Genomic DNA, 25,930 nt, shown 5'->3' on the forward strand with positions numbered 1-25,930 from the left:
ATTTAAAGACTATGTAAACCCTATTTTATACAGAGAAAATACGAGCGGTGAAGCGAGTGAGTATTAGGGTTTTAGTCTTGTGTGCATTTGTGAATTGTGAGCCATTCATCCATATTATTGATGTTTGAATTGGACTGAGTTTTGAGTTGTAATTTGTCCACTCTATGCTTTGAAATACGAGTGTATTTGTTTACTTGATTAAAGATTTTAAGCAAGATAAAGTGTGTGTCCCTGAAGTGTGTCTTCTTTCTGTTTGATATTTGTTTTAGTAGCATTGATGTGATTGAGGGGGAGTGAGTAGGATCTCATGTCTAAGAGTTCTTAGATAGAAATCACACGGGTAGAGATTAGGTGAAAATACTGTAACTTGAAGTTGTTTGCTTAGAGTCTTTGAACTAATTCTGTTTAGTGGATTTCCTTCCTGGCTTGGTAGCCCCCAGACGTAGGTGTGTCTGCACCGAACTGGGTTAACAATTTCTTGTGTCGTTTTTCAATTGTTTCCTGGTTTTTATTCTGTTCATATTTCAATTGTTGTTCAGATATTAGTGTCGTGACATTACCTTCGACATCTCATATCTGATACCATAATTTCTATTGGTATCAGAGCAGGCATCCTGCTCTGGTTTTGGGTGAGATCTTAGGAGTTACTTTCCAGTACTATGGACAGAGACGGAGGATCTGTACACAGACCACCAATTCTGGATGGATCTAACTAGGATTAATGGAAACCTCGGATGGTAGCCTTCTTGAAATCTTTGGACAATAAGACTTGGAAATCTATTCTAACAGGGTGGGAACATCCTTTCATTACTAAGGATGGAGAAGTTACAACTGATAAGAAATCTAAGGAAGAATGGACCAAGGAGGAGGATGAACTAGATCTTGGAAACTCTAAAGCATTGAATGATATATTTAATGGGAGTTATAAGAACATCTTCAGACTAGTGAACAATTGTGAGGTGGCTAAAGATGCTTGTGATATTCTCAAAACCACTCATGAAGGTACCTCTAGAGTTAACATGTCTAGATTGCAGCTGCTTACTACCAAGTTTGAAAATTTGAGGAGGAAAGAAGATGAGAGTATTCATGATTTCCATATGAATATTCTTGAGATTGCTAATTCCTCAGGTGCCCTGGGTAAGAAGATGTCAGATGAAAAGCTTGTGAGGAAAATTCTCAAGTCACTTCCCAAAAGATTTGCCATGAAAATGACAGCCATAGAAGAATCTCAAGATATCTGCAAGATGAGAGTGGATGAGCTAATTGGATCCCTCCAAACATTCGTGTTGGGAATGCGTGATGGATCTGAAAAGAAAGTCAAAAGCATAGCCTTTGTGTACAACACTGAAGATAAAAAGGAAGAAAGTAGTCAGGATACTGATGAAGGTATATCAAATGACTTAGTGTTACTTGGAAGATAATTCAACAAAATCCTGAAGAGGATGGATGTGAGGTCAAAGTTTAATGTCAAGAACAACTCATTTGACATCAGTAACTGAAGAAAAATCCAAACAGGGCAAAGGAATTCAGTGCCATGAATGTGAAGGGTATGGTCACATTAGAGCTGAATGTGGGACCTATCTCAAGAAACCGAAGAAGAGTCTTGCTGTTACTTGGTCTAATGATGACTCTGAAAGTGAAACAGAAGGAGAATCGACCAATCTTGTGATTTCCTTGACTGGGATATATGATCCCGATGAGGATTCCAGTGATGATGAATTAACCTTTAATAAATTAGCTACTTCTTACAGGAAGTTGTGTTTCAGAAGTGAAGAAGTGTGTCAACAAGTGGAGAATCAGAAGAAACTGATAACCCAACTAGAGGTTGAGAAGACAAAACACTTAGAAACCATTTCTATTTTGAAGATTGAAGCCGTGTTCCTGAATTCCAAACTGGATGAGATGACTAAGTCTGTCAGAATGCTAAATAGTGGATCTGACACCTTAGATAAAATCCTCCCGGCTGGAAAGATGGCAGGAGACATGACTGGCCTTGGGTTCAATGAATCTTCTCCTGATTGTAGTCCCTCTGATAGTAAACAAAAGATGTTACATCAGGTGTCTCAACATCACAAGGGAAGACAACATAAGCACTCAAAAGGAAAATACCAAAGATGGAGATGTCATTACTGTGGGAAATTTGGTCACATAAAACAATTATGCTTTAGGCTGTATGGTTATCCCAGTCTTACTCATCAACCTAGACCTAAACAACACATCTCTTCTAACAGACAATAGTAGGTTCCTAGGGTTGGTGTTACTAACTTGATAGCTCACATTTCCTTCAGAGTCTCAGCCAAATAAGATTGGTACTTTTACAGTGGATGCTCTAAACACATAACTGGAAGCAAAAATATGTTGGTTGACCTCCAATCTCATGTCACCAGCTATGTAACTTTTGGTGATGGAGAAAAGGGTGAAATCAAGGGGATTGGAAAGCTAAACTTCTCTGGACTTCCTAACCTTGATAATGTGTTGATTGTTAAAGGATTGACTGCAAACCTGGTCAGCATCAATCAACTATGTGATCAAGGTCTCAATGTGAACTTCATAAAAACTGAATGCTTGGTTACTAATGCAAAAAATGAAGTGATCATGAAAGGAGACAGATCTAAGGACAACTGCTACATGTGGATTCCTCAAGAGACTAGATATTCATCAATATATGCTTTAGCAAAAGAAGAAGAATTGAAACTATGGCATCAAAAACTAGGTCCTCTACATCTTAAAGGGATGAAGAGGATCATATCTATTGAAGGTGATAGAGGAATCCCAAAATTAAAGATTGAAGAAGGAAGAGTAAGTGGTGAGTGTCAGATTGGAAAGCAGACAAAGATGTCACATCAGAAGATCAAACATGACACCACATCTAAAGTGCTGGAACTTCTCCACATGAACTAGATGGGGCCTATACAGGTGGAAAGTCTTGGTGGAAAAAGGTATGCTTATGTTGTGGTGGATGACTTCTCCAGATATACCTAGGTGAATTTTATAAGGGAAAAATCTGATTTGTTTGATGTGTTCAAAGACCTTTGCCAAAGACTTCAAAGAGAAAGAGAGAGTCATGTTATAAAAATCAGAAGTGATCATGGGAAATAATTTGAAAACAGTAAATTTGCTGATTTTTGTTCATCTAAAGGGATTGGACATGAGTTCTCTTCTCCCATTACCCCTCAGCAAAATGCTGTGGTGGAAAGGAAAAATAGAACTCTCCAAGAATCTGCCAGAGCTATGATTCATGCTAAGAAGTTACCTTACCACTTTTGAGTTGAACCTATGAACACTGCTTGTTATGTTCACAACAGAGTAACCTTGAGAAAAGGGACCTCAACCACTTTATATGAAGTCTGGAAGGGAAGAAGACCTACTGTCAAATACTTCCATGTGTTTGGTAGTAAATGCTATATCTTGGCTGATCGTGAACAAAGAAGGAAAATGGACCCCAAGAATGATGAAGGAATATTTCCGGGCTACTCAACAAACAGCAGAGCCTTTAGAGTCTTTAATTCCAGAACTAAAGTTATGATGGAATCTATCAATGTTGTTGTTGATGATCAAGAGACTGATGTCACAGACGATGTTGAAACATTTCTGAATGATGCCCCAGCTGAACCTTCTGATAAAAGTAGTGAGAGTGAGTCCACCCAGGATGAACCTGAAGCTAATCAAGAAAAAAAGGGACCCTCTATTAGAATTCCGAAGGATCATCCTAAAGATCTCATTATAGGAGATCTAAATAAAGGATTCACCACTAGATCAAGGGAAGTGATCTCACATGCCTGTTTTGTGTCAAAGATTGAGCCTAAGAATGTTAAAGAAGCTTTAACCGATGAATTCTGGATCAATGCCATGCAGGAAGAGTTAGGGCAATTCAAGAGAAATGAAGTATGGGATTTGGTTCCAAGACCTGAAGGATTAAATGTTATTGGAACAAAGTGGGTATACAAGAATAAATCTGATGAAAAAGGTGTGGTTACTAGGAATAAAGCTAGATTAGTAGCGCAAGGATACACTCAAGTTGAAGGAGTTGACTTTGATGAAACATTTGCACTTGTAGCTCACCTGGAGTCCATTAGATTATTGCTAGGAGTGGCATGTATTCTGAAGTTTAAACTGTTCCAAATGGATGTGAAAAGTGCCTTCTTAAATAGCTACTTGAATGAGGAAGTATATGTTGAACAACCAAAGGGATTCACAGATCCAAATCTTCCAAAGAATGTGTATAAGTTGAGGAAAGCTCTTTGTGGGTTGAAACAAGCTCTTGGAGCTTGGTATGAGAGACTCACAGTGTTTCTCATTGACAATGGATATAGAAAGGGAGGAATTGATAAGACTTTATTTGTCAAAGATGGAGGAGGAAAGCTCATGATTGCTTAGATCTATGTGGATGATACTGTGTTTGGTGGGATTTCAAGTAAGATGGTTCAACATTTTGTTGAACAAATGAAGTCTGAATTTGAGATGAGTCTTGTTGGAGAACTAACTTATTTTCTTGGCCTGCAAGTCAAGTAGATGGAAGATTCTATCTTTCTATCTCAAAGTAAGTATGCCAAGAATATAGTTAAGAAGTTTGGCATGAAGAATACAAGCCACAAGAGGACACCTGCTCCTACTCATCTGAAGTTGTCTAAAGATGAAAATGGTGTCAGTGTGGATCAAAGTCTCTACAGAAGCATGATAGGGAGTCTGTTATATATTACAGCAAGCAGACCTGACATTGCTTTTGCTGTAGGTGTATGTGCTAGATATCAAGTTGAACCATAGGTGAGCCATATAAACCAAGTCAAAAGGATCCTGAAAAATGTAAATGGCACTTGTGACTATGGGATGCTATACACTCATGGATCTGATTTTGTGTTGTCTGACTATTGTGATGCTGATTAGGCTGGAAGTGCTGATGATAGGAAAAGCACATCCGGAGGATGTTTCTTCTTGGGGAACAATTTAATATCATGGTTTATTAAGTAGCAAAATTGTGTTTCTCTGTCTATTGCTGAAGCTGAATACATAGCAGCTGGAAGTAGTTGTTCTCAACTGGTATGGATGAAACAAATGCTGACTGAATACAATGTCACACAAGATGTCATGACATTATACTGTGGTAACCTGAGTGCTATAAACATCTCAAAGAACCTTATTCAGCACAGCAAGACCAAACATATTGATATCCGTCACCATTTTATTAGAGAACTTATGGAGGATAAGATTGTAGCCTTAGAGCATGTTGCTACTGAGATGTAGTTAGCTGATATTTTTATAAAGGGTTTGGATGTAAATCAATTTGAATTCTTGAGAGGGAAATTAGGGATTTTCATTTATGAAAATTTGTAGAAATTAATATGGAGTGGAAAAAGTACTCAAATTTCAGTCTATTTTCCTAAAATAAAGTGCCCCCATTATGGTAAATCATTACCTTGTATTGGAAATACCATCTATTCCATCTTCACATGCTACCCTCATAACCTCACTAGCTACTCCAACTATTCCATCTTCCTTTTCCTTCTCCACAAACCTTTGTTAGGGCAACCTTACTTTTTCCAGAAAAACTCCAAAACGCCACAAAATCAAGATACATCTGCTTCTAAAAATACTAAGTCTACTCCAAAATTTAGTGTTCCTCCCATGGGCATCCCTGATGATGAGATTCTGGATGTTGCTCCTCTCTCTGTTATTCCCGCCGCAGACATTAATTTGAACCAACCCATCTCCATTGATGCCTCCGCTTATGCATGTTCCAATCAAGGTAATCCCTCTAGTATTCCTTCTGGTTCAACTCCTGTCACTAAGAATAAGGAAGGAACACACTATACTGATCGTGTTATAAGAGACATAGTTACTAGAATTCTTAATGAAGGCCACTATGTGAAGGGGGTTTCTACTCCCCTTTCTCAAATGTATCCCCCTCTTAAGGTTGAACAACCTAGTGGTAAGGGTGATGACTCCTTTAGTTCTGAAAAAGGCTTGGCTGCTGAACGGTTGCGCTCTCTAGGGAAAACCGTGTCTGACAAAGGGAAATTTGTGGCCTCTAACATGGATAATGCTTCCCACTCTAAGAATCATGATGATGCAAATGTTGTGATTGATCTAGAGAATGGAAGCTCTGATGATCAAGAGGAAAGCTTGATTCATCACATAAAGCCAAGTGTGGCTAAACGCATGAAGACCCGCAAAGGAAAATCTAGTGATGAACTTATGTCATCTAGAAAAGCTAAGAAGACTGCTGGCATTGGTCCCTCCAAACCATGGAGCAAGGTTTAAATAAAGAAGAGGAAGGTCAGAGATGATTCTGAGCCTGAAGAGGATATTAAGGAAGATGTCCCTGACATCTCGCCTGCGAAGAAAACTACTTGTAGGAAGTCTCCTATTAAAGTACCTGTTGTTCATTTGGATAACATCTCCTTCCATCTTGAGGATGGAGCTGCTAAGTGGAAATTTGTGATTCACAGAAGGGTAGCTGTGGAAAGGGAATTGGGAAAAGATGTTGCTGATGTCAAGGCGGTCATGGACCTGATACAAGCTGCTGGGCTTTTGAGACTGTTGCTGGGTTCTCTCAATGCTATGAAGATTTAGTCAAGGATTTATTGTTAATATTCCTGAGGATATTTCTGATAAGAATAACAAGGAGTTTTGCAAGGTATATGTGAGGGGTAAGTGTATAACATTCGCTCCTACTGTTATTAATAATTTTCTTGGCATAAATGATGAGGGTGGAGGAGAATTAGAGGTTACAGACAATCAGGTCTGTAGGGAGATTACATCTAAGCAGGTGAAAGTTTGGCCTTTTAAATAGCATCTTCCTGTTGGGAAGTTGACTATCAAGTATGCTATTCTGCATAAAATAGGAGCTGCTAACTGGGTCCTACCAACCATATCTCCACCATTGCTAATACTCTTGGGAGGTTTATTTTTGCTGTTGGGACAAAAGTGAAATTTGACTATGGTAGATATATGTTTGATCAAATCATCAAGCATGCAACTACTAATGCAGTTAAGCTGCCAATTGCTTTTCCCTCTATGATCTGTGGAATTATCCTGAATCAACATCCTGGTATTCTGTGCTCAAATGATTTACCTAGTAGGAGAAAACCAGCTCTGTCTATGCACTACAAACTATTTGAAGGCAGTCATGTCAAGGATATTGTCATGACATCTGCCATGAGGAGGTCAGTCTCAAAAGTTGGAGCAATTTCTAAACTTAAGGAGACATGCAAAGAGCTAGGTGAAGGGATTAGGGTAGTCACAGCTAGAAAACAATCTTTGGAAGCCTTGATTGAAAGCTTGGAGCAGGATGAGGGTGAAATTGTTGAACATGCTAATGTCAACCATGAAGAAGAAGCTGAAGCACACACCTCTAGTGAAAGGTCTGCTAACAATGATGATGCGAGTGACAATTCTACTTTTGGTGCTGCTGAAGAGGCTGCAAACTTAAGCTCTACTGATTAGCTCTGTTGGCTTTGGTCCCTCTTGTTTTGATGGTTCTCTTTTGGTTTTTTGGTGGATTTCTTTGTGTTTTTTTTGGTTTGTTTCTCAGAATTCTTACATCTGTGTATGTACTTGGTGATGTAACTCTTTAACTTCTGGTATTTCTGTTAATGACTAGATAGACATTTATTTTGTCTCTTTGGTTTCTTTTGGCTAAAAAGGGGGAGAAGTAGTTGTAGATGTAGTTGAGTATCTTAGCTTAGCTCTGTAGTATTGTTGTTGCTCTGTTTGTCTGATACAGGGGGAGAATTCTGGTGTTTATTTGTTTGGTACAGGGGGAGAATTCTTCGTGTTCTGTTTGTGTGAAGTAGTGTGGTTGTTGCTTGTTATGGACTGGCTTGAGGGGGAGCTGTTGTGTTCTGGGAAGTTGCATGGACTTGAGGGAGAGTACAAGCACTTATGTGTCATGTTGTTTACTAGTTGGTTCTTGCTAGTGTTGTTTGTGCAAGTTCTTATGTGTTTACTAGTTGTTATTTTTGCTAGTGATGTGTGTATGTTTTCTTCTGCTGGTGAACCAATGCTCTGATTGATTTCTTGTGAACGTGTGATCTGTTGTTTGTTTTAGCCAAAATCTGCCAAAGGGGGAGTTTGTTGGTTCTATGAATTGGCATCAATTTTGGTAAAACTTAGTGTTATCACAAGATGTCACGCTTGTAGTTTTGACATGTGATATTAACTTTCTGCAGGTTGTTTGATATGGTTGTGCAGGATTTATTCAAGATGTCAAACCCAATGTTACGACATCTGCATACAGATTATTCAGTCTGAATGTTATGTATTTTATTGTTGCAATTTTCATGCAAGTCTTTGTGTGCTTATGTGGAGATTGCATGCATTATTCAAGGAGTAATTCTATTTAAAGCCAGAATATTCTATTTCCCGAAAAGGAATGATTCGCTGCTATTTTTTAGGGAATACACAATAAAAATAATTAGGGTTTCATGCTACCCATGCCGATTTAGAAAGCCTCTATTTAAAGACTATGTAAACCCTATTTTATACAGAGAAAATACGAGCGGTGAAGCGAGTGAGTATTAGGGTTTTAGTCTTGTGTGCATTTGTGAATTGTGAGCCATTCATCCATCTTGTTGATTTGTGAATTGGACTGAGTTTTGAGTTGTAATTTGTCCACTATAAGGTTTCAAGTACGAGTGTATTTGTTTACTTGATTGAAGCTTTTAAGCAAGATCAAGTGTGTGTCCCTGAAGTGTATCTTCTTTCTGTTTGGTATTTGTTCTAGTATCACTGCTATGATTGAGGGGGAGTGAGTAGGATCTCATGTCTAAGAGTTCTTAGATAGAAATCACATGAGTAGAGATTAGGTGAAAAGACTATAACTTGAAGTTGTTTGTTGAGAGTCTTTGAACTAATTTTGTTTAGTGGATTTCCTTCCTGGCTTGGTAGCCCCCAGACGTAGGTGTGTTTGCACCAAACTGGGTTAACAATTGCTTGTGTCATTTTTCAATTGTTTCTTGGTTTTTATTCTGTTCATATTTCAATTGTTGTTTAGATATTAGTGTCATGACATTACCTTCGATATCTCATATCTGATACCAGAAATTCAAGATATGATGAAACTCAACCTTTGTAAAGAAAGTTGAAATCCTCCTCTCATAATCTCTATACTGTATCAAACCAGGTTGATTTGTTTCCCATTCACCTTTGATTTTATTCACAACCAAAGCTTAATCTCCATAGACATCAAGATACTTGATTCTGAGATCAATGGCCTCTTCAAGCCCCATAATACAAGCTTCATACTCAGCCATATTATTTGTAGACTTGAAAGTCAATCTATCTGTAAATGGAAAATAAGTGCCTTGAGGAGTAATGATCACTGCCCCAATGCTATTACCATACTTATTAACATCTCCACCAAATGCCATACCCCAATGGTTCATCTCAATATTTCATTTTTAGGTACAAGATCTCTTCATCAGGAAAATCAAATTGTACTGACTGGTAATCTTCAATTGGTTGGTGAGCCAAATGGTCAGCCAAGACACTACCTTTGATAGCCTTTTGAGATCGGTACTCAATATCATGCTCTGTTAACAACATCTGCCAATAGGCAATCCTCCCAGTTAAAGCAGGCTTCCCAAAAATATACTTGATTGGATCCATTTTGGATATCAACCAAGTAGTATGATTTAACATATACTGACGCAGATGCTTAGCAGCCCAAACCAATGCGCAACAAGTATTTTCTAACATAGAATAGCGAGTCTCACAGTCGATGAATTTCTTACTGAGGTAGTAAATTACATATTCTTTCTTTCCAGTTTCGTCTTGCTGACCAAGAACACAACCCATACTTTCACCAAGCACAGTCAAATACATGATCAACGGTCTTCCTTCAACAGGAGGAGACAGAATCGAAGGTTCAAGCAGATATTCTTTGATACTGTCAAAAGCTTTCTGGAAATCTTCGGTCCAATCACAAGACTGATCTTTCCGAAGAAGCTTGAATATAGGCGCACACGTGGCAATCATATGCGATATAAATCTTGAGATATAACTCAAGCGGCCGAGAAAACCTATGACTTGCTTCTCAGTTTTGGGTGCAGGCATTTCTTGTATTGCTTTGACCTTGGCAAGATCAACTTCAATACCCTTCTCACTGACAATAAAGCCCAACAACTTACCAGAACAAACACCAAATGTACACTTATTGGGATTCAAGCAGAGTTTGTACTTCCTCAAACGCTGGAATAACTTCAATAAATGCTCAACATGTTCTTCTTCATCACTGGATTTAGCAATCATATCATTGACATAAACTTCAATCTCTTTATGCATCATATCATGAAAAAGAGTGGTCATAACTCTCTGGTAGGTTGCACCAGCATTCTTTAAACCGAAAAGCATCACTCTATAACAGAATGTTCCCCAGGGTGTAATGAATGTGGTCTTCTCCATATCTTCGGGTGCCATTTTAATCTGATTATATCCAGAAAATCCATCCATAAATGAACAGACTTTGAATTTAGTTGTATTATCTACCAACATGTCAATGTGTGGAAGAGGAAAATCATCTTTCAGACTAGCTTTGTTTAAATCTCTATAATCAATGCACATACGGACTTTTCCATCCTTCTTAGGTACATGCACAATATTGGCCACCCATTGCAGATACTCAGCAGTAACAAGGAAACTGACATCGATCTGCTTTTGCACTTCTTCTTTGATCTTCACTGCCATATCAGGATGAGTTCTCCTTATCTTCTGCTTGACTGACGGGCATTCTGGCTTCAACGGAAATCTATGCTCCACAATCTCAAAATCCAAACTAGACATATCTTGATACGACCATGCAAATACATCTGAATACACTCGGAGAAGATCAACCAACCCCTTCTTAACCTCTGGTGATAGTTGAGACCCAATCTTGACTTCCTTCGCATCATCTTCAGAACCCATGTTGACTAACTCAATCTGCTCTTCGAGTGGCTGAATCGCTTTTTCCTCGTGCTCAAGTAGACGAGACAATTCATCAGACACTTCTTTCTCACTTTCTTCCTCAACCTCAAACACGGGGAATTCAAAGTTTGGAGAAAGAGTAGGATCATTGTATTCAATGGGTTTAGATACCAACCTGCATAATGATTTGACATTTTGATTTTAGAGAAGTGAATTGTGATCACATGTTATGCAGATGGACAATTATTATTTGTTTATTTATGTTTTATGTGATTATAATTTTCAGAAAAAGAAAAAAGTATAAATAAAAACATCATAGATGTGGATGAATAGAATTGCATTTTATTGATGATTAATTTGAAATATGCCCAACAATGTTAATTTATACCTTAGGCATAGGAGAAGGATTTTTCTAAAATGATAAAAACAAATTACTTAGAGCGATGGACGATAACAGGAACATCAACAGCAACCCAATTGTTGCAAGCCTTTCCATGCATCATAAAATTGGTGCAATCTTCATCTTCATCACCCTCGATCACAGCAGCTGAGTGTTCTTTATTACCATGGATGAACCCTCCGCTACTGAAACTAGGTTGCATATCTTCAGCTTTGACATAAGACGACTGATCGGCCACCATTGACACTCAGTTTTCATCATCTATCCAGCACGGAATCGTCATGAATCGGTAACTCTTGCGTTTGATTTTTGGTAATTTCTTTGGTTTATTGCATTTTTGGAATTCTTGTTTGTTTTATGTTACATTAGTAGTTTTTCGCCTTTTGTCGCATTTTATGCGTTTCTGTGTAGATTGTTGGTTTCCAGGTTAGATTAAAAGTCCGAAAGTGTGTACCGGAAGAAGGGAGGTCAGAGACCGAAGGAAAAGCGAAAAACAGACAAAACAAGGGGTTGACACGGCCGCCCGTGTCAGCTGACACAACCCGTGTCAGCATGTGCAGAACAAGCAATCATGAACCAAGTAAAACAGTGGGCTAACACGGCCCGTGTCAGCAGGGTGTGTCTTGTGCACCTATAGAGGAGCCAACACGAGCATCAGTGTCACCTGACACGGCCCGTGTTGGCCATTTCGCTCGAAATTCTGATTTTTCTAATTTTTACTCCTATGGACATCCGAAGGGCATTTTGGACATTTGGCATTATTTTTAGTTGTTTGGAAACTATTTAGTCAGATGGGAAGCACTGAAAAAGGGACTTTTGGATCGTGAAAAGAAAAGATATGAAGAGAGGAAGCAACCTTGCAAGGTGTGGAGAAGAGAAGAGATCTTCAAAATCGGAAGAAATTGAAGATCAATTTTCATCAACAACAACTTGTAATGTCTTTAATTTTTAATCTTTTATCTTTGAATATTATGAGAGGCTAAACCCCCCAATGCTAGGGGGTGTCCCTGATATGCTATTGTATGAATATTTGATCCATGTTCTTATAATCATTGATGTTTGCGTAATTCAAATTATTATACAACGTGCTTAATGCTTAATTTTATCGGACAAATGAAATTCTGATTTCTGGTTAAGGTTTAGGTCGGACAAACCGCCTTATCACGTGTTGTATAATAAAACCCGCGTTTAATCACTTAGGAATGAGGATCAAACTGTGGTTACCGTAAATTCTTGATAAAATAAATATTTCTTAACAGCAATTTGATTGACTAAGGAATTAGGAGTGAAATTGCCTGTTAAATGGTTTTGGCTAAGGAATTAGAGAAAAACTACTATGGAGAAACTGTTTTGAATTATAATAGCATCGATGTTATATGATATGGAAAAAGTGGAATACACAACAATTCATACACCTGGCCTATTCATTATTTCCCATATTGGTCAAACTGTTTTTATACGCTTTATATTTTTATTTCTTATCAGTTGTGAAAAAAATCATCAAACCCCATATGAACTTTTGTTCAATTGAATTATTCTAAAAATTGATACTTTCTACGCAGTCCTCGAGATCGATACTCGGGATAACTCCCTTTTTATTAGTACATCCGGCTCAGTTCTTGTTCTGGACAACCTCTATCATACGGTCCCACTGATCTGAACTGCTATCTTCAATAATCTTGTGAGCGTCTTTGAAAGAGGATATGGGTGCCCCAGTTTTCTTCACTTCAGCAATAGATAGAGCTTGGAACGGAGTTCCAACCTCATCCTCAGCTTCCACATACAAAAAACACGACAGGTGACTTACCAACAACGCTTTTTCCCCACCCACAATGACAAGCTTGCCATTCTTTACAAATTTCAACTTTTTATGTAGAGTGGATGTTACAGCTCCAGCCTCATGTATCCATAGCCTTCCCAACAAGCAACTCTAGGCCTGGTGGATGTCCATTACTTGCAAAGTAATTTGGAAATCACTCGGACCTATCTTGACTGGAAGGTCCACTTCACCAATGACGGTTTTATGAGAACCGTCGAACGCTTTAACGATCATGCCCTTGTATCTCATCGGGGCACCTTGATACGTTAACCTTGACAGAGTTGACTTAGGGAGTACATTCAAAGAAGAATCGATATCAACCAACACATTTGATAATGCACCTTCCTTGCAATTCATCGATATATGCAGTGCTAGATTGTGATTTCTGCCTTCCTCAGGAAGTTCTTCATCACAAAAGCTCAAGTGGTTGAAGGAAGTGATGTTAGCCAATATGTGGTCAAATTGATCCACAGTTACATCATGCTCTACGTAGGCTTGCTCTAACACTTTTTGCAATGCTTCTCTATGCGCTTTAGAATTCATAAACAGAGACGACACTGAAATCTTCAAAGGAGTTTGGAGCAGCTGCTCCACCATATTAAATTCACTTTTCTTTATCAATCTCAGTATCTCATCATCATCATTAGGCTTCAGTTTGATGGATTCACCAGACTGACCCATTGGAGCACTAACCGGATTCACCACATGCACATCAACCTTTTTACCAGCATCTTTTACATCTTTCGGGAAAACGAGACCAAAAACATGTGCGCTACGGGTTACCTTCGTAACATCAGAAATGTTCACAACAGAATTGGTCATAGGCAATGGAACCTCTTGCCGTTCTCCACCATGGTAGCAGTATATTGGTACAAAACATCTTTATCGGATGCATACGGGATGGGGCCTGCTAACCGTATGACTAACGACGATACTAATCTATTGACGTTGTTACTGCTGTTATTGTCAAACTGAATCACCACCCGCTCCGGGGTCTTAAACACTGGTACTATCACATTCACATCATCTGTATCCCTTGACTGTTAAATCTGGATTACATTCTCATTCATCAACTTCTGGATATCTCTCTTGACGATCGAACATCCACGGGGGTTTACGCTGAAAATCGCACAACCGTCATGGTCGTGCTCACAATCACTGATTGTACACAAAGTCTTATGCGTCTCTACCAAGGGCGAAAAAATACGTCGCACATTGAACACTCGGAAACTTCCTGGACAACCATCTACCATATTAATAGAGGAATTACCATGGGCAGACAATGAGTTAGGTTTTACATTCGATGCACGGTCCTCGAAGAATACCATCCCACTTTTCATTAGCGTCTGGACCTCATACTTCAATGGGTAACAATTTTCCATATCATGGCCGAGAGCTCCTTGGTGGAAGGCACAACGGAGTTCAGGCTTATACAACAAATGGAAGTGGTTCTGGAATTTGAGGCGGATTTCTTGGCTGGAGTAGGTTCTTGAGAACCAAAGATGGGTAGAATTCGACATATGACATAGGAATAGGGTCAAAAGAGGCTTCTTCCTCATGAAATTATGTTATTGTTGTTGATTATTAGTGTTGTTGTAGTTGTTGGTTCTTTGTTGCGGCTGTTGTTGACGTTGTTATTGAACTGACACCGATTGATTGTTTGAAAATACTGGAATAACGGATGAAACATGATAATGATGCTGACGCGGTTGCAGATTTCTTTTAACATGAGGCCTCCACTACCTCCCCATAGATGCTGCATTAGTTTCACCTTCCTTCTCTCTAGCGAAACTTCCTCCATACTTCTCGCTTGATGATACCTCTTCCTTAGCCAAACGTCCCTCTCGGACTTCTTCCTCTAACCTCATCCCCATGTTTACCATCTCGGTAAAGTCAATGGGGGCCCTGGCAATCATTCGTTCGTAATAAAATGAACTCAAGGTCTTAAGGAAAATCTTGGTCATCTCCTTTTCTTCCAACGGAGGATTGATCTGAGCAACAAGCTCTCTCCACCTCTGGGCATACTCTTTAGATGTCTCTTTGTCCTTCTGAGACATAGATCTCAGTTGGTCTCTATCAGGCGCCATGTCCACATTGTACTTATGCTGTTTCACAAAAGCTTCACCCAAATCATTAAATTTGCGAACACTTGAACTATTTAGCCCCATGTACCACCTCAAAGCGACACTAGTTAGACTGTCTTGGAAGTAGTGAATTAATAACTGATCATTATCCGTTTGTGTTGACATTTTCCTGGCATACATAACAAGATGGCTAAGTGGACAAGTATTTCCCTTATACTTTTCAAAGTCAGGGACTTTGAACTTCATCGGGATTTTGACATTCGACACTAAGCAAAGTTCAGCAGCACTCTTACCAAACAAGTCCTTTCCTTTCAACATCTTCAATTCCTTTCGCAGCTCAAGGAACTGATCCTTCATCTCATCCATCTTCTCATAAACATCAGGGGTGTCGAACGGCTCAGAATGGTAGATGGTGTCATCAACACGAGGCAGAGTGTGAACAACTAGAGGTGGAACAAACATGATCGGGCTAGATGCCGGAATGGAAGCAAAAGTAGGCGTAAACGCTTTAGGCACAAAGTTTGATGGCATTCCCCACGGGAATCCGGCGGGCATAGTCGCGGAAAACTGAGTGGCATGCACAGTTGATGTAGCAACCTCTGAAATGACAGTCCTCTGAGGAGGAGGAGGAGGAGTTGCAGGCGTTGGAGAAGACTGATTTTGAGCAGCTAGAACAGACTCCATCATGGCAGTCAAACGAGCAATCTCATCTTTAGTTCTCGGTTCTCTTGTTCCAAATGTTCCATGAGTCTCGGTTGTTTGGCGCGAGTGTTGTATCGGTGAGTCAGCTTGGCTGAAGCACAGAAGAATAACCAATAAGACATATGGCAGAAGAAAACATGTTATGCAAATGATGCATGAAATGCAATGTTTTGATTGTTTTTATTTTCAAGGAACATACTATTTTATTTGCAAGTATATAATAACAATTTGATTGACCATAAAAAATCTCTTTTATTCATATAATTTTGGAAGGATTACACTGAGTAAAATTCCAGAAACCAAAATACTAGTACAAGAGAAAAGGAAACTAATCATCCTAAGGATCCGCTAACAACAATGTCAGATGATCTGGCAGTAGGCGTGTACTTCCTTTGGATGCGTCGAATCTCGGACTCAAAAGAAGTCTTCATCTAAGCCTTCTTGAGGACAAGCTGATAAACAATCTTCTTACAAACACTGGAAGGCTGAGGCATACTAGAGGAAGGTGGACCCTGTGGTTCTATCTTTCTCTTCACTGCTTGGTCTTCGAGAAGTTCAATAAGCGCATCTTTGTCCTTAGTCTCAAGCTGCAATTCCTCATGCTTCCGGCTCAAAGCATGGAACCTCTCTTCCCACATATCCTTCTCTGGCTTCATCTTGGCGAGTGCGTCTTCCAACTCCTCTACATCTTGGTTAGGGAGAGTTAATGGCTCAACCATAACCATAGACATAGGTTTATCATAAGCATACAACTTCTTCAATTGCAAAGCTCTCTTCTTCACCCAAAGAGTGTAAGCTTCCAAAGCTACACAGTCGCGCGGACCAAGCTCGGATCTTCCTTTCCTATGCACATTATGCCAAGCATGCACCATCTTCTGCTTCAAATGTTGGGGATATTTATCCTCTTGATAGAAAAGACCTTCTAACTGAGTGTTATTAGGTTTGCTCTCAAGGGGAACCCAAGTTGATAAAGAGCCAAAGCAGGGTTGTATTTGATTCCTCCTTGTGTACCAATGAGAGGCACATTAAAGAATTCAGCACAACAATCAATAATATCCAAGCTACTCAATGAAGAATCATACTAAACAATATCATCATTAGTGAGAGACATATGTCCCTGACACCACCGTAAACATTGTTTGTTTTCCACAAAAGCAGGCGTCTGAGGAAAGTGCGAAATAAAGCACTTGTACAAAAGAGGAACACAACACACGATAGTTCCACCACCTTTAGAAATCCTTAGATGGAAAGAGAAGTACACATTTCCCAACAGAGTAGGTGCAGGATTCCCAATCAAGAAGATTCTAATGGCGTTAACATCAATAAAACCGTCAATGTTAGGGAACAAAGCTAAATCGTAGATGAGCAACACAAAGATAGCTTCAAAATCATCCATACTAGCGGCTTGAGCAATAGAAGTAGCTTTCCCTATGAGAAACTTAGAAGTCAACCCAAACGTTCCTCCTTTATTCACCCAATGAGCCTCAATCTCAGACTTCTTCAAATGAAGAGCTTCAACTATAATATGAGATCTGGGAATCTCCTCCAATCCACTAAATGGCACTTTGTCAGAAACGGGTATTCCCAAGAGATGGGCATACTCCCCTAACGTAGGTGTAAGACCCCAATTTTGTCCCTAAGATCCCTCATGGCATCATATCATACCATATCATTGCCTCAAGGATCTTTGTACACCTTTGCTTCCCTCCTAGTGGGTGGGTTATGTAACACCCTTCTAAATACCCCAAATATTTAATTAAAACAACAGCATATAAATCAATATCAGAGTAATCATGCACCAAGGGTGTCACATAATACTTCACATAATTCACCGTAAAAATCAGTCATGCTCATTATTTAATCCAACATAAACACTTCTTTAAAAATTCGCAGCGGATAGAAACATTCAACATCTGTAATATCTTAAAATTAACATTTATTCAACAAATAAAACATCCCGTCCCGATGTTACATCTATCAGAGCATGACCCACTAAAACCACTCTAGACTTCAAGCACTAGCTTCTACTCAACTCACTGCTCGTTACCTGAAAAATATAACTGTAAGGGTGAGTTCCTCAATCGATATAACAAATATTATAAATCAGCATGTTATGTTAAGTAACTTTACACGTTAATCACCCACATCATATCATGCATTCGGTAGCAGCATATTCAACTCAACATCATATTCAAACACAACGTAAATGCAACTCAAATGAGACTCGACTCTTCATGCATGTGGTACCATTTGGAGTAAAACTCCCAACTTAAAATCATTGCCAGTTTAGTGGGCATCAAGGCATAAGCCTTCAACTTTCAACTTAAAATTTTTGCCAATCCAGGCCAACGTGGTGTGAGCAAAAGCCCCATAATTTTGCCAATCCAGGCCAACGTGGTGTGAGCAAAAGCCCCGACTTAATGCATATGAATGTATATGGCATGTACGACTTGAAAGTTCAACAACATAATAACAACGACAACATAACAGCTTTTTCAGCAACAACAACTTAAAAATCAACTTTGGCTCATCAGCCTACAACTCAGCATTTTCAACAAAACAACTTGTATTCAACTTTGGCTCATCAGCCTACAACTCAGCATTTTCAACAAAACAACTTATATTCAACTTTGGCTCATCAGCCTACAACTTAATATTTTCCACCAAAAACAATTTATCAACATATTTGCATCAACATTTCACAACATAGACTCCACGAATTTATTTATCACAATTGGATACAATAGGCCAATCACCAATTACGCTTACATCATAAAAATCAACCATTTTTACATACTGCAACAGTGTTAACCGGTTAACGCTATAGGTTAACCGGTTAACGCAGGAAAATTACACTTCCAGGCAAAACGCAACAGTGTTAACCGGTTAACGCTATAGGTTAACCGGTTAACGCAGGAAAAACTCAACATTTTTCACAATTTATAACAGTGTTAACCGGTTAACACCCTGGGTTAACCGGTTAACGCAGGCGAAACAGCAGTTCCTGCGCTAACACTAGGCAGAATGCAGAGTTTCCGCATTTTCCGCCGTTGGAGGACTTCCGGACCTCCGATTCAACTTCCGTAAAAAGCTATACGCTCAGAAATTCACAATACACTCAAACACAAATTCAATTTCCGCTTTAATACAACTTATTCAACATAATTTCTCGGCATTCTAAATCCCAATTAGGGTCAATCGACGGCTTATCACTACCCATTACATGTTAATCGATAATACCCATTAAACGACGATAAACCCCCCTTACCTTAACAATCCGGCAACTCTTCGAGCTTCAAGCTTTTCCGTTCTCCAACCTTTGCTCTACAGCTCTTTGCCCTTTTCCTCTTCTCTGCAGCTTCTTAGTTTTCACGTAAAAACCTTTTCCAAAAAATGAAAACCTTTTCTCTTATTCCACTTATATATTTTCCAATAATAATTATTATTCCAAAATAATAATAATAATCCAATAATTCAATTTATTTAATTAAATTATTAAATATATTATTAACTTAATTAAATAATTCTTTTACTTTATTTGGGGTGTTACAACTCTCCCCCACTAAAAGAGTTTTCGTCCTCGAAAACATACCTCAAACAAATAACTCTGGATAGGACTCCTTCATCTGACTCTCCAGTTCCCAAGTCACATTGCCACCTGCTGGTCCTCCCCAAGCTACCTTCACTAAGGCAATCTCTTTACCCCGCAACTGCTTCAACTCCCGATCCTCGATCCTCATAGGCGATGTTTCAACAGTCAGGTTATCTCTCACCTGTACATCATCCACTTGGACTACATGCGACGGATCATGAATGTACCTCCTCAACTGAGACACATGAAAAACCTCATGCAAATTCGCAAGTGACGGCGGTAAAGCGATACGATAGGCTACCTCTCCTATCCTCTCTAAAATCTGATAAGGACCAATAAATCGAGGTGTCAACTTCTTCGACTTCAAAGCCCGACCAACACCTGTTATCGGAGTAACACGAAGAAACACATGATCTCCCTCTTGAAACTCAAGTGACTTCCTCCTCTTGTCATGATAACTCTTCTGACGACTCTGAGCCATCCTCATCTTCTCCTGAATCATCTTAATCTTTTCTGTAGTCTGTTGAACAATTTCCGGTCCGACCACAACACTCTCACCGGACTCACACCAACATAACGGTGTCCGACATCTCCTACCATACAAAGCTTCAAACGGCGCCATACCAATGCTCGAATGAAAACTATTGTTGTAGGTAAACTCAATCAACGGTAAATAACAATCCCAACCACCTCCTTTTTCCAAAACACAAGCTCTCAAAAGATCTTCTAATGACTGAATCGTCCTCTCAGTCTGACCGTCAGTCTGCGGATGATATGCAGAACTCAATCTCAGCTTAGTTCCCAAAGCTCTCTGCAAACCTTCCCAGAACTTCGATGTAAATCTAGGATCTCTGTCCGAAACAATACTCGATGGAATACCATGCAAACTTACAATCTTCTCAATATACAACTCAGCCAATTTCTCTAACGGATAATCCATTCTAATCGGAATGAAATGAGCCGACTTTGTCAACCTGTCAACAATCACCCAAATAGCTTCAAAATTCTTACTTGTCCTCGGTAAACCAGAAACAAAATCCATACTGATACTATCCCACTTCCACTCTGGAATAGCCAACGGTTGCATTAGCCCAGACGGCTTCTGATGCTCAATCTTTGACTTCTGACAAGTCAAACAAGAATAGACAAAACTCGCAATTTCTCTTTTCATTCCCGGCCACCAAAATAACTTCTTCAAATCATGATACATCTTCGTGGCTCCAGGATGAATACTCAACCCACTACGATGTCCTTCTTCAAGAATACTCTTCTTAAGCTCGGTAACATCCGGAATACACACCCGACTACCAAACTTCAAAATACCATTCTCATCAACTCTGAATTCGCCACCTTGACCTTGATTCACTAGAGTCAGCTTATCAACCAAAAGCATATCAGATTTCTGACCCTCTCTGATCTCATCCAGAATACCACTTGTCAACTTCAACATTCCCAATTTAACACTATTGTGAGTACTCTCACACACCAAACTCAAGTCTCTAAACTGCTCAATCAAATCCAATTCCTTAACCATTAACATAGACATATGTAATGATTTCCGACTCAATGCATCAGCCACTACGTTTGCTTTACCCGGATGGTAATTCAAACCAAAGTCGTAATCCTTCAGAAACTCTAACCATCTTCTCTGCCTCATATTCAGCTCTTTCTGATCAAACAAATACTTTAAACTTTTATGGTCACTGAAAACCTCAAATCTTGACCCGTACAAGTAATGTCTCCATAACTTCAGAACAAACACCACAGCTGCCAACTCTAAATCGTGCGTCGGATAGTTCCTCTCATGAACCCTCAGCTGTCTTGAAGCATAAGCTATAACCTGCTTATTCTGCATCAACACGCCACCCAAACCCAACAATGAAGCATCGCAATAAACTTCAAATGATTCCGACGAACTCGGTAATATCAGAATAGGAGCAGTAGTCAACCTTCTCTTTAGCTCTTGGAAACCTTCTTCACATTTTGAGTCCCAAACAAACGCTTGCCCCTTCCTAGTCAACATCGTCAACGGTAACGCCAACTTAGAAAATCCCTCAATGAACTTCCTATAATAACCAGCCAAACCAAGAAAACTTCGAATCTCAGCAACAGACTTCGGAGCTTCCCACTTAGATACCGCTTCTATCTTAGAAGGATCAACAGCCACACCACCTCTGGAAATCACATGACCAAGAAAACTTACCTCTCCTAACCAAAATTCGCACTTGGACAATTTAGCAAATAACTTCTTTTCTCGTAGGACTTCTAAAACCACTCTCAAATGTTCAGCATGCTCTTCTTCAGATTTCGAATACACCAAAATATCATCAATAAACACCACAACAAACTTGTCTAGGTACGGACGGAAAATCCTATTCATATACTCCATAAATACTCCAGGCGCATTAGTCACACCAAAAGGCATTACAGAATACTCATAATGTCCATACCTTGTTCTGAAAGCAGTCTTCTGAATATCCTCTGTTTTCACACGGATCTGATGATACCCAGATCTCAAATCTATTTTGCTGAACACACTTGCACCAACCAACTGATCCATCAAATCATCAATCCTCGGCAAAGGATACCGATTCTTGATCGTCACTTTATTCAGTTGCCTGTAGTCCACACACAACCTCATAGTACCTTCTTTCTTCTTAACCAATAGCACTGGTGCACCCCACGGTGACACACTCGGACGAATAAATTTCTTATCCAACAGATCTTCCAACTGACTCTTCAATTCAGTTAACTCAACAGCAGACATACGGTACGGAGCCATCGATATCGGCCTAGTACCAGGTACCAAGTCAATAGAGAACTCCACTTCACGCTCTGGCGGCAATTCATTCACTTCTTCAGGAAACACATCAGGAAAATCACACACCACTGCTAGATCGCCAATCACCAGTTTATCTTTAGCCTCCAAAGTTGCTAACAACATAAATAACTCTGCCCCATCTGCTACTTCCTCATCCACCTGTCTGGCTGATAGAAATAAACTTTTTCCTTCTTCCATCCCAGGAAAAATCACAGTTTTATCAAAACAATTGATAGAAACTCGGTTAAACACCAACCAGTTCATACCCAGAATAACATCAATCTGCACTAACGGAAGACACACAAGGTCTATCCCAAAGTCTCTACCAAAAATACTCAAAGGACAACTCAAACAAACTGAAGTAGTAGTCACTGAACCCTTCGCAGGAGTATCAATCACCATACTACCAAACATCTCAGATATCGCTAACTTAAGTTTCATAGCACAATCCAAAGATATAAAGGAATGAGTCGCACCTGTGTCAATAATAGCTACAAGAGGAAAGCCATTAATATAACACGTACCTCGGATCAAACGATCATCTGCAGAAGTCTCAGAACCCGATAAAGCAAAGACCTTGCCTCCTGACTGATTCCCTTTCTTCGGCTTCTGACACTGACTTCCAATATGCCCTTCTTCTCCGCAATTAAAACAAATCACTTCCTTGTGCTTGCAATCAGCTATTGCATGGCCAATCTTACCACAGCGAAAACACCTCTTTACTTCAGCAGTGCATACATTACTCTTATGACCAGCCTGACCACACTTGAAGCAAACTATACCAGCAGGAGCACCTCCCCCACTAGCTCTCTGAGCCGGAGCAGCTCTTTGTCTCCCTTTTCCAGCTGGAACATCATACGGCTTGCCACGATTTTGATGTTGCTTGCCTCTGCGGTCACTGACAATCTTGTAATGAGCATTATTGTCTTCTTCAAATATCCTGCAGCTATCAACCAAATCAGTAAAAATGCGTATCTTCTGATACCCAACAGCCTTCTTAATTTCAGAGCGCATTCCATTTTCGAACTTGATGCACTTTGAAAATTCAGCACCAGCACCAGTGTAATGAGGATAAAATTTGGACAGCTCCACAAATTTCGCAGCATAATCAGTGACAGACATGTTTCCTTGCTTCAGCTCAAGGAATTCAATTTCCTTCTTACCACGGACGTCTTCCGGATAATACTTTCTCAGAAATTCCCTACGGAATACATCCCAAGTAATGTCTTCACCTGCCACGGTCAACTTCTCGTGAGTCTCTAGCCACCAGTCATCAGCTTCGACTGCTAGCATGTGAGTACCATACCGAACCTTCTGAGCTGGAGTGCAATCCATAACACGGAAGATTCTCTCAATCTCTTTCAACCATCCCAAGGCTGCATCTGGATCATGCTTCCCTTTAAACACCGGCGGATTCTCTCTCTGAAAAGTCGCCAAGCTACGTGACCCAGCATCACCACCAGCATTTGGCAAGTTCTGCACCGCTTGTGCCATTGCTTGCATTGCGGCAGCCATTGCAGCGTCATTCCTTCCAGCCATTCCAACTTATCACTACAACACAACTTAAAAGTTAGACTAGTAACAATTACACAATTGTTAGACAGTAACGACACGACAACTGGCCGGACAGACCAACCTGCTCTGATACCACTAATGTAACACCCTTCTAAATACCCCAAATATTTAATTAAAACAACAGCATATAAATCAATATCAGAGTAATCATGCACCAAGGGTGTCACATAATACTTCACATAATTCACCGTAAAAATCAGTCATGCTCATTATTTAATCCAACATAAACACTTCTTTAAAAATTCGCAGCGGATAGAAACATTCAACATCTGTAATATCTTAAAATTAACATTTATTCAACAAATAAAACATCCCGTCCCGATGTTACATCTATCAGAGCATGACCCACTAAAACCACTCTAGACTTCAAGCACTAGCTTCTACTCAACTCACTGCTCGTTACCTGAAAAATATAACTGTAAGGGTGAGTTCCTCAATCGATATAACAAATATTATAAATCAGCATGTTATGTTAAGTAACTTTACACGTTAATCACCCACATCATATCATGCATTCGGTAGCAGCATATTCAACTCAACATCATATTCAAACACAACGTAAATGCAACTCAAATGAGACTCGACTCTTCATGCATGTGGTACCATTTGGAGTAAAACTCCCAACTTAAAATCATTGCCAGTTTAGTGGGCATCAAGGCATAAGCCTTCAACTTTCAACTTAAAATTTTTGCCAATCCAGGCCAACGTGGTGTGAGCAAAAGCCCCATAATTTTGCCAATCCAGGCCAACGTGGTGTGAGCAAATGCCCCGACTTAATGCATATGAATGTATATGGCATGTACGACTTGAAAGTTCAACAACATAATAACAACGACAACATAACAGCTTTTTCAGCAACAACAACTTAAAAATCAACTTTGGCTCATCAGCCTACAACTCAGCATTTTCAACAAAACAACTTGTATTCAACTTTGGCTCATCAGCCTACAACTCAGCATTTTCAACAAAACAACTTATATTCAACTTTGGCTCATCAGCCTACAACTTAATATTTTCCACCAAAAACAATTTATCAACATATTTGCATCAACATTTCATAACATAGACTCCACGAATTTATTTATCAAAATTGGATACAATAGGCCAATCACCAATTACGCTTACATCATAAAAATCAACCATTTTTACATACTGCAACAGTGTTAACCGGTTAACGCTATAGGTTAACCGGTTAACGCAGGAAAATTACACTTCCAGGCAAAACGCAACAGTGTTAACCGGTTAACGCTATAGGTTAACCGGTTAACGCAGGCAAAACTCAACATTTTTCACAATTTATAACAGTGTTAACCGGTTAACACCCTGGGTTAACCGGTTAACGCAGGCGAAACAGCAGTTCCTGCGCTAACACTAGGCAGAATGCAGAGTTTCCGCATTTTCCGCCGTTGGAGGACTTCCGGACCTCCGATTCAACTTCCGTAAAAAGCTATACGCTCAGAAATTCACAATACACTCAAACACAAATTCAATTTCTGCTTTAATACAACTTATTCAACATAATTTCTCGGCATTCTAAATCCCAATTAGGGTCAATCGACGGCTTATCACTACCCATTACATGTTAATCGATAATACCCATTAAACGACGATAAACCCCCCTTACCTTAACAATCCGGCAACTCTTCGAGCTTCAAGCTTTTCCGTTCTCCAACCTTTGCTCTACAGCTCTTTGCCCTTTTCCTCTTCTCTGCAGCTTCTCAGTTTTCACGTAAAAACCTTTTCCAAAAAATGAAAACCTTTTCTCTTATTCCACTTATATATTTTCCAATAATAATTATTATTCCAAAATAATAATAATAATCCAATAATTCAATTTATTTAATTAAATTATTAAATATATTATTAACTTAATTAAATAATTCTTTTACTTTATTTGGGGTGTTACAGGTTATCTTGTCAGTGTGGTTCTTGATCACCAAGCATGTTTTGCATTTGTATATCATTGCTTTTCATCTGTTTACTAACCAAAAGTACAAAAATATTGTCATCTAACCTTGCTACTTGTAGATGAAGC

At 39.3% G+C, this 25,930-nt stretch overlaps 1 protein-coding gene across 1 annotated transcript; it reads left to right on the forward strand.

Moving 5' to 3' along the window:
* The first annotated feature begins 5,622 nt into the window (after positions 1-5,622).
* On the forward strand, positions 5,623-6,570 carry LOC127104012 (uncharacterized). The gene is made up of 2 exons (XM_051041235.1): positions 5,623-6,252; positions 6,340-6,570. Exons 1-2 carry the CDS (start codon positions 5,623-5,625, stop codon positions 6,568-6,570), a joined length of 861 nt encoding a protein of 286 aa, XP_050897192.1.
* The last annotated feature ends 19,360 nt before the right edge of the window (positions 6,571-25,930 follow it).

The sequence above is a fragment of the Lathyrus oleraceus genome, chromosome 7 (genome assembly GCF_024323335.1).
Source record: "Lathyrus oleraceus cultivar Zhongwan6 chromosome 7, CAAS_Psat_ZW6_1.0, whole genome shotgun sequence".
In the NCBI taxonomy this organism is placed as follows: Eukaryota; Viridiplantae; Streptophyta; class Magnoliopsida; order Fabales; family Fabaceae; genus Lathyrus; species Lathyrus oleraceus.